Source organism: Falco rusticolus, chromosome 4 (assembly GCF_015220075.1).
Source record: "Falco rusticolus isolate bFalRus1 chromosome 4, bFalRus1.pri, whole genome shotgun sequence".
Taxonomy (NCBI): Eukaryota; Metazoa; Chordata; class Aves; order Falconiformes; family Falconidae; genus Falco; species Falco rusticolus.
In genome coordinates, this window is record NC_051190.1 from 6,827,391 (window position 1) to 6,840,243 (window position 12,853).

At 51.9% G+C, this 12,853-nt stretch overlaps 1 protein-coding gene and 1 long non-coding RNA gene across 2 annotated transcripts in view; both read right to left on the reverse strand.

Annotated features, from left to right (window-relative positions):
- Positions 1–145: 145 nt before the first annotated feature.
- RPL29 (ribosomal protein L29) lies at positions 146–3,056 on the reverse strand. Its single transcript, XM_037384805.1, has 4 exons — positions 2,960–3,056; positions 2,483–2,527; positions 1,643–1,707; positions 146–353 (listed from the first exon to the last, which is right to left on the reverse strand). The coding sequence occupies exons 2-4, from the start codon at positions 2,517–2,519 to the stop codon at positions 240–242; spliced, it is 216 nt and encodes a 71-aa protein (XP_037240702.1). The 5' UTR covers positions 2,520–2,527; positions 2,960–3,056; the 3' UTR covers positions 146–239.
- Positions 3,057–4,209: 1,153 nt separating this feature from the next.
- LOC119146716 overlaps positions 4,210–12,853 on the reverse strand; it is a 59,351-nt gene continuing 50,707 nt past the window's right edge. Inside the window, exons 12-13 of the long non-coding RNA XR_005103814.1 lie at positions 11,444–11,509; positions 4,210–8,805 (exon numbers count right to left, since the gene is read on the reverse strand). This is a non-coding gene — a long non-coding RNA (uncharacterized LOC119146716). The remainder of the gene's footprint in view (positions 8,806–11,443; positions 11,510–12,853) is intronic.

Genomic DNA, 12,853 nt, shown 5'->3' on the forward strand with positions numbered 1-12,853 from the left:
TCCACACAAAACTTCTCCAGAGCTCCGGCTGGCATGATCTGCCAGGGAACAAAAATACACAACTGGTCACTACACACAGGCTTGACGCACAACTGGCATCCAAAACAACGCAAACAAGGCTTCTGGAGGGGTCTCCTCAAATTCAGAGGGTGAAGACTTTGTTACATCCAATTTTATTTTTACAAAAATGCTGTAACATGCATGCCAACAGGAAAACTGGTTCTTTATCTTAAACCACGTCAGTCCTTTTTCTGTTGAGCAGCCTGCTTGGCGTTGTTGGCCTGCATCTTCTTCAGCCCCTTTTTGTTGTGTTTCTTTGCAAATCGCATGTTCCTCAGAAATTTGGGATCAACCTATAAAAATAAGGAAAAAAAATAAGCTGTGTTGTAGAAGGGATATATGTAAAAACATCTGTATCTTCAGAATGTTCAATTATTCCTAAATGTTGGCTGTGATTAATTCTCATTTTTTTAAATTTATTACATCAGCAAAATTATTTTAGCCACCTGTAACTATCCTTTAACTAGCTATTTTCCTTGATTTTTATAACCAAACCCAACACCCCAGCAACTGACATACAGAAAGAACAGAACAAGTTGAGTACAACTGTAAACAAGACAAATTTCATTTTCATGTCACAATACCTTCTGGATCTGAAGTACCACAAACCAACCTTGGCAGGTGAGCAAATATACATGGAATTGTTGGGCAAAGACCAGCGCCACTTCCACAGGCCTTTCCTTTTTACATTGAAAGGAAAAAAGTACCAGCACAGAAGAGTAGCTTCCCAGTTTTGTCAGCTGACAGCTGGCTATGCATCCTGCCACAGCTAGGACCAATTCTCAGAACTGTCAGCTACTGTTGGCCAGAAAAACATTTGCTGTTGTACTGTAAGCAGCATTTTAACTGGCACATGAGTGTCAGGGTTTTGTCATTTTAACTCACGCACGCTCAGTGCAAGGAGACAAACTCTGAGACTACCAGACTATCTGCAGAAGGGGGCAGGACTGAACCATGCAATACAGAAGTTTTCACGTCACATCCAAAAAGCTGATAGTCACATCTACAAAGCAAACAGAATCACAACCCTCCCCAAATCAAAAATACCCTGTTTTCATTTCCAAGTGTGGAAAAAGATCCTGTCTTATCACTTGCCTCACCTCAGAAAAAGAAAAATACTGTCATTTTCATACGTATTGTAGAAAAATGCCAATTCCTCTCATCTTCTGAGTGAAATTCTCTGTATTAGTACATAAGTAAAATAATATTGAAAGGTACAGAGAAGAAGACGACACAGCAGGACTCAGAAGGGAGAAGAACTATTGAACTGACAAGTGTTTATTTATTGGAAGCAGCAGTTACTGACACCCACCTGAGCAGGACAGAGACAAAATTGGCCAGTTTTACAGTAAAAAACAGTTTTACAGACATACAATGGTGGATTTAATGTGGGTCAGAAGTACCACAGCTGCATGTCAGGTAAGCAAAAGATAAAAACAGAAACCCACAGTGGTTCTGACCATCTGAAACACAAGCCCCTGTCTGCAAAAAATACATCAGTCAAAATAAAACAAGTACTGGACTGTTTCATGGTTAAGCCTCAATGGCCTAACAGCCCGAGAACGTCAATAGAAATACTCACCCCTTTGAGAGATTCGTATCTATGGGATCTGGGTTTCTTGATGCCATTTCTGTGCCACTTACGGGCTATATGGAGAACAAGAAAATTCAAATTACTATTTCTGCTAGTATTAAACAGCAGCATTAGCTTCTTTTCAAGTCCAGCTGACCCTATCAAAAGGGTGCAAAATAGAACATTTTCTGATCCTTCTGAGCCAAACTAAATGCAAATTACAGATGAACTTCTGTTCTCATTCCGCTGCACACTGTGCTCTTGGCTCATTCACACTGTTTGAGTTTCTAAATTCAAGGATTTCCAGCTTCTCATTATCTAATAATATACCAGTGGCAACACCCGCAGCTCAGTAAAAGTTATTCTAGTCATGAAGAAATTCAAGCACTTGTGTTTAGCGTTAAAGGCACGATCGTTCACTGTGCAAGACCAAGCATAATCTACTCGCAAACTCTGCTACTTAGAGCATCGATGACAACACCCTGAACAAGAACTATTCTATCACCGTGGTCACCTTTCGATGGCACAGTATCACAGGCTGAACGTCATTCAGTAACGTGCTTAGTTCAAACATACAAAATTTGGTTTTTTTTCTGGTTACAGATTATTTTCATACTGAGCCAAAATATCTCCCAACTCTTGCAAAACACTCTTTTCATTAAGCACCCCATTCAGTCTCTGCGTACCAGTACCTCCTTCCCCCAGTTCTCTCACTGCAAAAAAATAAAAGACGTCTGGGCTGCCGTAACCGAGCAGCTCAAAGCAGCTGGCTAAAACCTCCCCGCGGGGCGCAGCCCCCGACCCCCCGCTCCCGGCGCTGCAGCCGGCCCGGCCCCGCGCCCGGCTTACACTGGTTGTGCGTGGTGTGGTTCTTGGACTTGGCCATGGTCGCACCTGCAGGAAGAAAGAAACACGCCTCAGCCACGGTGGGCCGGCCCGTCCGCCACGGCCGGCCGCGCTACCGGCCCCGAGCCTCCCGCCGGCCCCGAGCCTCCCGCCGGCCCCGAGCCTCCCGCCGGCCCCGAGCCTCCCGCCGGCCCCGAGCCTCCCGCCGGCCCCGAGCCTCCCGCCGGCCCCGAGCCTCCCGCCGGCCCCGAGCCTCCCGCCGGCCCCGAGCCTCCCGCCGGCCCCGAGCCTCCCGCCGGCCCCGAGCCTCCCGCCGGCCCCGAGCCTCCCGCCGGCCCCGAGCCTCCCGCCGGCCCCCGCCTCCCAGCTCGGCCTCGTCCCTTCCCAGCCCGGTGGGACCGGCTCGGGCTCGGCCCGGGGAACCGCCCGCCACCGTCCCCGGGGCGCCGATGGAGCCGGATTCCGCAGAACCCCCCTCACCGCCGTCGCCGGGCCGGAAGAGAAGGGCGCACCGCGCGGGCTGCTGGGAAATGGGGCCCACGGACCGGAACCCCGCGCCGCTCCGTGGTGCAACAGCCGCCGCCAGCGCGAAGGTTCCGCCCGGCAGCCGCCCAGCTCCCCTTCCCGCCCCGCCCGTCCGTGCCGGCCCCGGCCCCCGTGCGAGGCGGGGACACACGCAGCAGCCAGGCCCCGCCGCCCCCGGGCCGCAGCGACGTGGCGGACCCGGGTCCCTCAGCGATACGGGTCCCTCGGCGGCACGGCCCACCCCGGGGCCCTGCGGCGCAGGCGGGTGGTGCCGAGGCCCGCGGCCACCGGTGCGCGTGCTGGCCCTGCCTGGTCGCCGCTGGCGAGCGGCCTCGGCCCGCGCCCCCGGGACCGGGACCGGGTCGGCGTGTCCCCGCCGTGCGTGCGCTGGGGCGGTGGAGGCGCAGGGCGGGTGTTGGCTCCGCGCCGGGCCGCGGGGTGCAGGGAGGCCGCGGCGGCGCCGTTCGCGTTCCAGCCCTGGCCGTGAGCCCTCCGGGCTGTGCCGCGGCCCCAGCCCCGACGCCGGCCGAACCCGGGGCCCGGCGCGCCTGCGGCTGCGGCAGAGCCACGGCGGGGTGCGGGCGGCTTCGAGCCGTGTCCGAGCGGGCCGGGCCGGGCTGCCCCGCGGGGGTCGCGTCTCCTGCGAAAACACAGGCCAAGGCTCAGGTACCTCAGTATCTGCCAGACACTGAAGTGGTGACGAAGGCGAGCAAATGAAGCCGCGTCTGCCCACAGTGCAGCTACTTCGCAAAGGTGCCGACTAACCCAGGGCACTTGGGCCGTTTTCCTTCCGTGACAGCAAGAGCAGGCCTTGCTGGTGTGGGCAGCCCTGAGGTGAGCGGATCGGGCTGCCAACGCCTGAGGGATGGAATTAAGTCTCCTGGTAGCTCCTGGTACCTGAACGCAGGAAGGTTTGTGATGCAGCCATGGGGGAGCCCCGGTGCTGGCTGTGCAGCTGCGGACGCCAGCCGTGGTGCCACAGAGAGGCGTTTGTGGTTATGGATTAAGGCATCTCCCACAGTGAAGTACGAAAGGAAAAAGGCAAACCAAAGGGCAAGCTCACCCAAGCTCATTGGGATGTCTCTTTGTACAAACCGCAGCGTTTCCGTCCAGGATTGCTGTGCTTTCAAATGGGAACCTTTGAAAAATGAGCAAAAAAAGGCTCACACTTTTCTGCATTGTGGTAGAACGGAAAAATACTGCCATCTTTGTATAGCATTGCCTTTATTTTAAGATGAGAGACACAAGTGATTTGCCTAAAATAACCCAGACAGGAAAAAATAGCCCAGAGACCAAAGCCCCTGGACCAGTACATGGGAGAGAGAACCAGACACGTTTTTTCAGTGACATTGCTTGCAGAGCAATAAGCTACTCTGCCTTAAGTTCAGATACCTGTGAACAAGCTTTTCATATTACAAAAATGCAACACGAAAAATAGCTTATCCTTGATAGACAAATAACACTGATGAATCTGAAATGAAAATAGGATAAAGAAAGTTAATGCAATTTAATTTCAGTATTTTTCTTATTTCCAGCAAGACCTAAGTTGCAAAATGTATTTGGCTTTTTTTTTTCTTTTTTTCTTTCTGGGCAGCTGTTTTTATCAGTGTAAAAATCAATGAAAATAGCAATACTCTTTTACTGGCATTTTGCAGCTGGAATACGAGGTTCTCCAAAAAATCCTTCTTGATATGCAAACTTCTGACTTTTTAAATACTGTTTTTTAAAAGTTCTTTCCACTGTAGTGATCTGTAGTCTTAAAATATTTGGCCATCACTGTGGCCATCTAATCACAGCCAACAGCAAAAAGAAAGCCTGACTTCCCTGATAACCAAAAGAGCAGAGCTCAGCGGAAGATAAAACTGACCCCCAGAGGTATGTTTGCCTCCCTGCACTGCAGAAGGCAGAAAGAAATCGACTTTTAGGTTCCCTTATCTTGGCCATTAGATGATGAAAACTCTTGTTCTTTTTCACTCATTTCTGAGCCTTCATTCATATGAAGAAACAAGGATTTATATATACGGTTTCAGTTATCTTTTTCAAGTTCTTTCAGTATCTCACTGCAATTACTGCTGTCGAAGCTCCCTAGAAGTCTTTCACAGCTGCTGCTGGGTCCACATGAGAGAAGCATTCAGACTGGTGGGGATTAGAAAAGCTGTGCTTAATGCCCAGGTGGTATGCAAGACCTGTAAGCCAATTTATTATAATAAAGCTGTGGAAGTGCATTCAGTTCATGGGGCTGAGTGTAATATATTCAGAGTAGTTTATAAACCACTGAAAACCAATGCAGAATATCGGGTAAAAAGGATGTTCCGACACAGGATCAAGACCCATGTACACTACTGGATGATCAAGACCCCTTGAATTTCTCCTGTGCTCTGATGAGCTGCAGTATCTGTAATTATGGTATTACGGAGAACAATTGGCCAGTTCAAAACCTTGAATCATACTTTTAGTGATTACAGACTTAATTAGTGCATGTTAGCCCAAGTGTCCTCTATTAAAGGAGCTGTGTTCATTAAATAGGATGGTAATTACTCCAGCTGCAAAACAATTATGAAAAAATCATAGGTTAAAATAAAAATCTCACAGTACCTTTGACAACTTATCTCAGTCAATGTCCTTGCCTCACACACGTTTATGCCGATTGATCTCTGTTGGGTTTGTCACTGCTTTCATGGTGACGCCACATTTCAGCAGACTCGACTAATCTTGCCTCCTCCCTCCCTGTGAGCTGACATTTTGACTTGGGATAATGAATTACCGTAGCTGCCACCATTCAGTAATGTCAGTGACCTGGAGAAGCTCAGTGCCCAGGCCAAGTGCTCCATGGGTATAAATCCAGGAAAACATCACTAATTTCTAGGGAACCACTGCGATCCACCCCACAAAAGGACATGGGCAGGGTTTTGTTGACATCTGGTGCAATATTTTGGAGGTGTTCTGTATTATATATTCTGGTATGTACATTTAAGGAAGATGTTACATGTGAGAAGCTTCTCCCAACATGTATCAGGGCTCAGGCAGCTATCACAGCCCATGCTGAAAGGTGAGCAAAGCATGGGGTGCCTGGGGTGCCTCCCCTGGGCACTGCTTGCTCACAGACCAGCAGTGGCTGGGGACTGATGCTCCAATGCATTTCTTGAGGGGGCAGTGTCAGGAGGCTGCTTGGGAGGGCTTTTTTGGCAGCTGGGAGCACAAGTGGCCTGCTGCCACCTCCCTGGTACTGGGAAACAGCTGTGGGACCCCACACTCCTCCTGCTCTGTATCTCCGCTCACCCAGCGTAGCACCAACCCTGCCAGGACACCCAGCCAAGTGTGCTGTCCTATACAGCTACAGCAACTGCCTTGATTCATGGTTATACCAAACCACCTCCTCGTTAAGCAAGGAAATAAGGCTGCCTTCACCTCTGCACGGTGCTTTCTGAAACAGAGGTGCTTGCAGGGCTGTTGGTTGTCCAGTGCAGTGCTGATGCCAGGGCTGAGTCAGGCTGAGTTTTACAAGAAGGGTTTGGAACTGAGGTTGAGGCTGGTCGTTTCCCAAGATATTGGGAAATTTCCTCCCTGTTTCCACAGGAAGAAGATGAGGAAAGGCCGTGTTCATGGAGGGTGCTGGACACAGCACAACAGCGTAGCTCTCCAGTGCCCCGGCATGCAGGCAGCCTCTACTACGCAGTGTCCTGCAGGCTGGACGAAATCCGTGACAGCAGTTTTGGGTGTTGATTAGAAGGAGTGCAGCTGACTTTGCTTGACATGGACTATGGGGTGTCCCTAAAAGCTGCTCCTTCGTGGAGAGGTATCAAGCAGTGGGGGAGAGCGCAGTGATGCTTTTGGCTGTCCCAGCTGGCTCACAGGCAAGGTGCCCACCCCCACCCCCAGCCTGGGCTGCTCCCAGGGCAGCTCAGGCTCTTGCCACCCATCACCCTTCCTGCCCCACGGTCCGCAGACACCATCAAAGTGGAGCTGCAGTGTGCAGGGTTGCATCTTGTTGGGTATGGCCATCTTTGTCACCTTCCTTTCCCTCAGCGAGCGGAGGCAGGGCCGAGGCGGCTGACGGGCCCGAGAGGTCCCTGGCGGGAGGCGGTGGCTTTTGGGCAGTGTTAGGGCTGTTCCCAGCTTGTGGGTAAACAGGGCTTGGCTGTGCCGTAAGCCCGAGCTAATGATGCCAGAGGGGAGTGAGGGTGATGGACGGTGCCCAGGGACAAACGGCCACTGCGCCTCCACAGAAGCCACCTGGAGAAGCAGGGACACCAGCGTGTGGAGGCACTAGGGGGAGCCTGAGCATAACAGATCCCGTTCTGGACTCAAAGTGGGAGCACTGGTCCCAGCCAGAGAGAAGGGACATCTCCAACGAATAACAGCAAGACACACAGCAGTTTCCCCCTTGACCTGACATCCTACCTGGCTGTGGCTTTTTTGCCCTGACATCTGTTACAATTTCCTTACAGACATGAAGAAATACTGTTTCACTTACAGAAAGCGCTGGTCTGCCAGCAGGGAGACGGCTGGCTCTCTGCGTTTGCAGTAGGATGTAAGAAAAACCAGTGGCAACTGGTGGCGATCATCAGACCGGAGGGTTCAAGAGAGCAGGAACTCTTGCAAGGCAAAGGGGACCAGAATTCCCGATTTGCAGCTTTGGGTATCCCTACGGGATGGGGAGCAGCGTGGTGCAGCCCTGTGAGTGCTCCTGGGCTGATGTCAGGGACAGGGGAAGAGTAGCTGAGGCTTGTGTGCTCTGCTGGGTGCACTCCAGCTAGCCCTAGGTAGGAGAGCTGGGGCACTGGAAGAGGCTGGAAAGCTGCAGTCTTTTATTTTCCCCAGCAAAAGTTTCATTGCATTGGCTTTGGACAAGGAACAGGGTCACTGGCTCATGATCTAGTTGTCTGAATCTCCCCCTGCCACCATTGTCACCGAGGACCAGCGCAAGAGCAAGAGTCTCAGGGTTAGCTGCACATGGGCATCAGTGCTATGGTGGGGCAGGGACTGGGAACACTGGTTTGCACTAGTGTTTAGCCACAGTGGGGAGATGGATGCGTTTGTTCCAAGTACATCTGCAAAGCGTATCTTCTTTTGCAATGTTTGCACTGGGCCAAAAGTTGCTTTCAATGGGGCGATCAAGCTCAGCCCAGCAGACATCAGAGGTACAACCAGAAGAGGGGTGAGCCCAGACCGTGAACAAAAGCTCCGTCGCTCCTGGCTGCCCTCGGAGGCTTTCGCTCCCCCTTGGAGACCATCCCTCAGATCAGCCCAGACCTTCTGCCCATCCTTCATGAGCATGTTCCTATAAGCAGCTTTCCACCATGAAGTCAGGAGGAAAAATCAGGCAGCAGCCGGCAATGCAGCCCTGACCTTTCTCTCCAGGCCTGCCACCTCCTACCACTCTCCCCAGAGCTGGCACTACTAACAACTGGTTTCCTCTTGTTATTTTTCCACCTCCGCTCCTTCCTCCAGAGGGGAGGCCGTGCTGGTGGCCCACGTACCGGTGACTCACAGGCTGGGACCTGTGAGGAGCCAGCTAAGCTTGGCCAAACTTAGTAACATCTCATTTTCCATTGCCTACACCCTGGATGCTTCTTCTGGCTGGGTTTGTCACTGGAGGCCTTCTCCAGCTACCTGCAGGGTCAGGGGGGACTAGCTCGAGTGTGTTTCCTTTAAGTTTTGGCAATGCAGGAGCTGGGCTGAGATGGAGCAGCCCTTGATGCAGATAAATTCCTTCTTGGTGAGTGTTTATCCATCTTGCTGATAGCTGAAACCCACAAGATGCTCTGGACATCAAAGAGGGCATTTCAGGCTTGGGAAACCTGTAAATAAAGATAGAGGAGTGCATGGTAGTTGCATTTTTCTGGAGGCATTTGAACGATTTGAGGGGAGCTTAGGGGTTTAAAAGCTGATTCCCCTCTGTGTCGATCCGCCTGGTCCATCTGGCTGGCTGTCTCCAAATCAGCGAAGGATGAATGCAATCACAAAGCCAAGCCTGGGGCACCGGCGAGGTGGGGAAGGATGGGCTGCAAAAGTGGGGGTGCTGCCATGGCTGCAAGCTGGGGATGGAATAAAGCTGGATGATGGCCAGGGCTACCCAGAGGCTGCGCTGGGCTGGCAGCGGATGAGTAGGCAGAGCACAGCGACACGGCTCCTGGGCAGCTGCGAGCCCACTGAGCAGGACCCTGCGGCTCTGTGCAGGGCTGTGTGTAGAGGATAATGCCAGGAAGGGAGCAGCTACATGTGCTCAGCCCACGCTTATTGCTTCAATAGGATTTTCCAGAATACTTTTTGCCCCAGTAATGGAAAAGGAAGCATGTCTGCCGCTTCCCAAGGCTGGGATGAAGTGTGCAGCCGATGGGACACCTGCTTAACCTGCACTCCCCGAGAGCCTGGCTGTTCGGAAGGAGCGAGCAGGTCCACAGGCACAGCATGCGTGGAGCAGCTGAGCGCCGTGGGGAGGAGGCACATGGAGGCGGCTGGGAGAAATGGAGAGGGCTGACCTAAATAGATGCTGAGCTAATTTATTCATTTCTCTGCTTTATTATTTAACGCGACTTTGAAACAGCTCAGGACTTCTGGTTCCTCTCAGCTCTGCTGCTGACTTTGGGATGGGGTTATTTTTGACCCGATTTTTGCATCCGTCGTGCTGAAAAGCACAGCACAGCCTTGCTCAGCACCCCCTCTCCCATCAGGCAAGCCGGGCATGTTACGGGAGAGCTCCAACGCAGCCGCTTTCTAACTAGGAGCACAGGAAATTTTAAGTTGCTTTGAGCTTTTGCTTTACCTCCTTGCCCAGGAAGGTGTTCAGATTTTGGCCCTGCTTTGTGCGCTGTTAATAGGGAGATTTCTCTCCAGTTTAGCTGGCTGGTGAGAGGATTGGTGAGCTTGTACTGCACGAGGCAGCCTTCAGCCTCCACCGTCATCTCCCCCGGGCAGGCTGCCAAACGCAGCCCCGGGCTCTGCAGCACGGGGGCTTTCAAGGATAAACCTGGAGCCTGTCTCGCTTCCAGCCAGCCTCCTCTCTCCTCAAATCCTAGCAATCCCCTGGAACACCGTCTGGGAGGAATTTATTACAAGAAGGACACGGAGCCCCAGCTGTTTGGAGAGCTCTTGGGGCTGTGCTTCACCCTGCAGGCTGCACGTGTCCTCTGCGAGCCCACGGCACGTTTCAGCGCTGCTGAGGTTTAAAAGCCACAGGCTGGGGGGAAAAAAAAAATGTGATGCCTGTGCAGGTTGTCTGCACACATGCACCATTTCTGCGCAGGTACAAGAGGGTACGGAGCGAGCTGCTCCTGCACCCAGTGTCTGCTTACCAGGGTTCAAACCCTACCGCACCCAGCCTGCACCAGGCAGGGCCCTTGGATTTTGTTTTTTCATCAGGGTTTGTCACTTGATGTATAAATTTAGGCCAGCGTTGTATCCAGTTACCCAGCACCTCTGTTACGATTTTTTAAAATGGATTATTCACCAGCCTGCTTGATTCCTTAAAGGTTTCTAAGCAGTAAAACGAGCCCTGATGCTATTTAGCTCCGCAGCCAAGGCATTTCAGCTCACGCCACCTTCACATCACTGGAGAGTTTTGTGATGCCGCTGGGGGTGGGATAGTGTAAATTAGCAGAAGTGAGGCAGTTAACGAGGCTGCAAGTCCAAGTCTTCCAAACCAGCAGGCACCAAAGGGAATCAGCTGGGCGTGGGGCTGTGAAGGTGGGTGCTGCTGCACCTGGCACAGCCAGCCCCTTCTCCTGCCCTCACTGGTTAAACTGGAGCAGGGTGATCCTCAGCAGGGTCCCATTCTGGCAACCCACAGGGTGCACAGCCTGGCCCGTGTCAGGCTTTGATCCAAAGGGTTTTGTGGGGGGCTCGTTGTGGTTTTTTTAATATAAAGTGATACAGTGTTTAGATATGTTGGTCTGAGAGCCTTGCGAGGCCAAAAATAGAATGAACACATAAAGGACGGAGGCAGCCAAAGTGATTGGAAGTTTTTTTCCCTCCCTATATCCCAGTCTGGAGTTTGGTGGAGGATGCCCCTGATTTTCCTGATGAAAGCAGAAAGGCACTATGCCATCCCAGAACCTCCTGGCTCTGGGGTTTTGATGCCTGCGTCTTAATTGCATGGGGCTGATTAAGATGTAGTTAAGGCTGATTGAGTGTCACTCTGGGATTTAGGATCTGTCATGTGGGCACAGCTCCTGCCCTTCTCCTCAGTGCCGGGGGGCTGTGACGGAGGGGAGAGCTGGCCGCCGGTTTTGGAGCGGGCAGCAGGCTGGTCGAGGTGAGGGATCCAGTTTGGCTGCCAGCTCTCCTTTATCTGCACAGAGAGGATTACTGGGAAGCCATGATGACAAATGCTGTGGCTAAAAAGGAAAATGAACTTCCACACAAAGATGGCTTGTTTGTGCAAAGCGGAGGGGGAATAAAGAAGCTGCCAAAAAAGCTGACATTAAACTTGCTGCTTACCTGCAGCTCATCTGATACCATGACGGAAACCTTTCATTTGCAGCAATGTAATCCAAGATGTTTTTTCTGCAAAGCAAGAAAGTAGGTTATTGCTCAAGCAGAGCTGGGGAGGGGGAAGGAGATAAGCAGGGCCTGATCCTGCCAGATGCTGTGCACCCTGCACTTCCTCTGAGCAGGGCTGAAACCCTGGCTGGCAGCCTGATTCGGGGGTTTCAGAAAGAGCATGCATGCAAACCCTTTCCAAACCTTTAGGAAAGGGCTGTCCATGCTGCCGGAGACAGGGCAGCAGGCAGCGTGTGAGGGCCCCCAGCTCTGCCTTTACCTCCTGCACCTCTAACCAAGAGACATAAACCCCATAATTCTTAGCACTCATGTAGCACATCTCATCTTCAAAGTGCTTCACTGGTGGGAGTGAATTAATGACCCCACGTAAAAGAGGGCTGCATGTCCCAAGCCCTGCACCGATGAGATGCAGCAGCGGCCGAGGTGTTTTTCATCAGCAAGGTAAGTCAGCAAACCTCCTCCTGGAGGCTGGAAATCCACCGCTGATGCACGGGGCTGCATTGTGTGGGGCCAGATCAACTGGGGACTCTAAAATCCACCATCCAAGGCAGCCCCGGCGCCCTGGAGAAGCTGGGCAAGCAGGGAGGGACAATCTCTGTCTGAGACAGGATCGGGGTCGGAGACAGGATCAGCAGCCAAGCACACCACCAAAAACCTTGAAAAATTGCGATTGGTTTCATGCTGGAAATACAACCAGGGCTGCTATCCCCAAAAGATATTAATAACTAGGCCCTGCGTGTAAACACCTCCTTTTTTCTGGCTGCAAATTAAGCGGAAGGATAGAAAAAGATTAAAAAAAGAGGAAGATCTCTCTTAACCCTGGCAACTCTTTATCACCAGAGACGGGGATGACTTAAATCACTTGAGGAGCCTCCAGTTAAGGCAAGACCGTGATACTGTAGCTGCTACATTCAAGCACAAGAGCTTTGTTTTCTGTACAATAAAAGCATTGTAGGCCTGTATGGCATGTGGATCGAAGCAAGCAAGAATGCTGAGCAGGTTGATTAAGCTCCGTAGCCCTCCCAGCACTGCGTTGTGCTGTGGCCCAGCTCCAGACATTTCCCAAGAAAATGTCCCAGCATTTGAATGTCTGGCTGCAACTTGAGATGTTAAAAATGTAGGGATCCCCTGTTAAAGGTGGGCTACGTGCCAGTGTATTTTATGTGTTGATACACACAGGCAATGGCTCCTTATTTTGCTTCACCCTGGGGGCTTTCCATGCAGACCCACTTTTCGTTTGGTTTTGGGTTACTCCTAGGGAATTGTTTCATTCCCACTTTGCATTGCCTGGGTGGATGTGGGGACAAACCGCCTCGCTGGCCTCATTGCAGGAGCTGAATAGTTGCC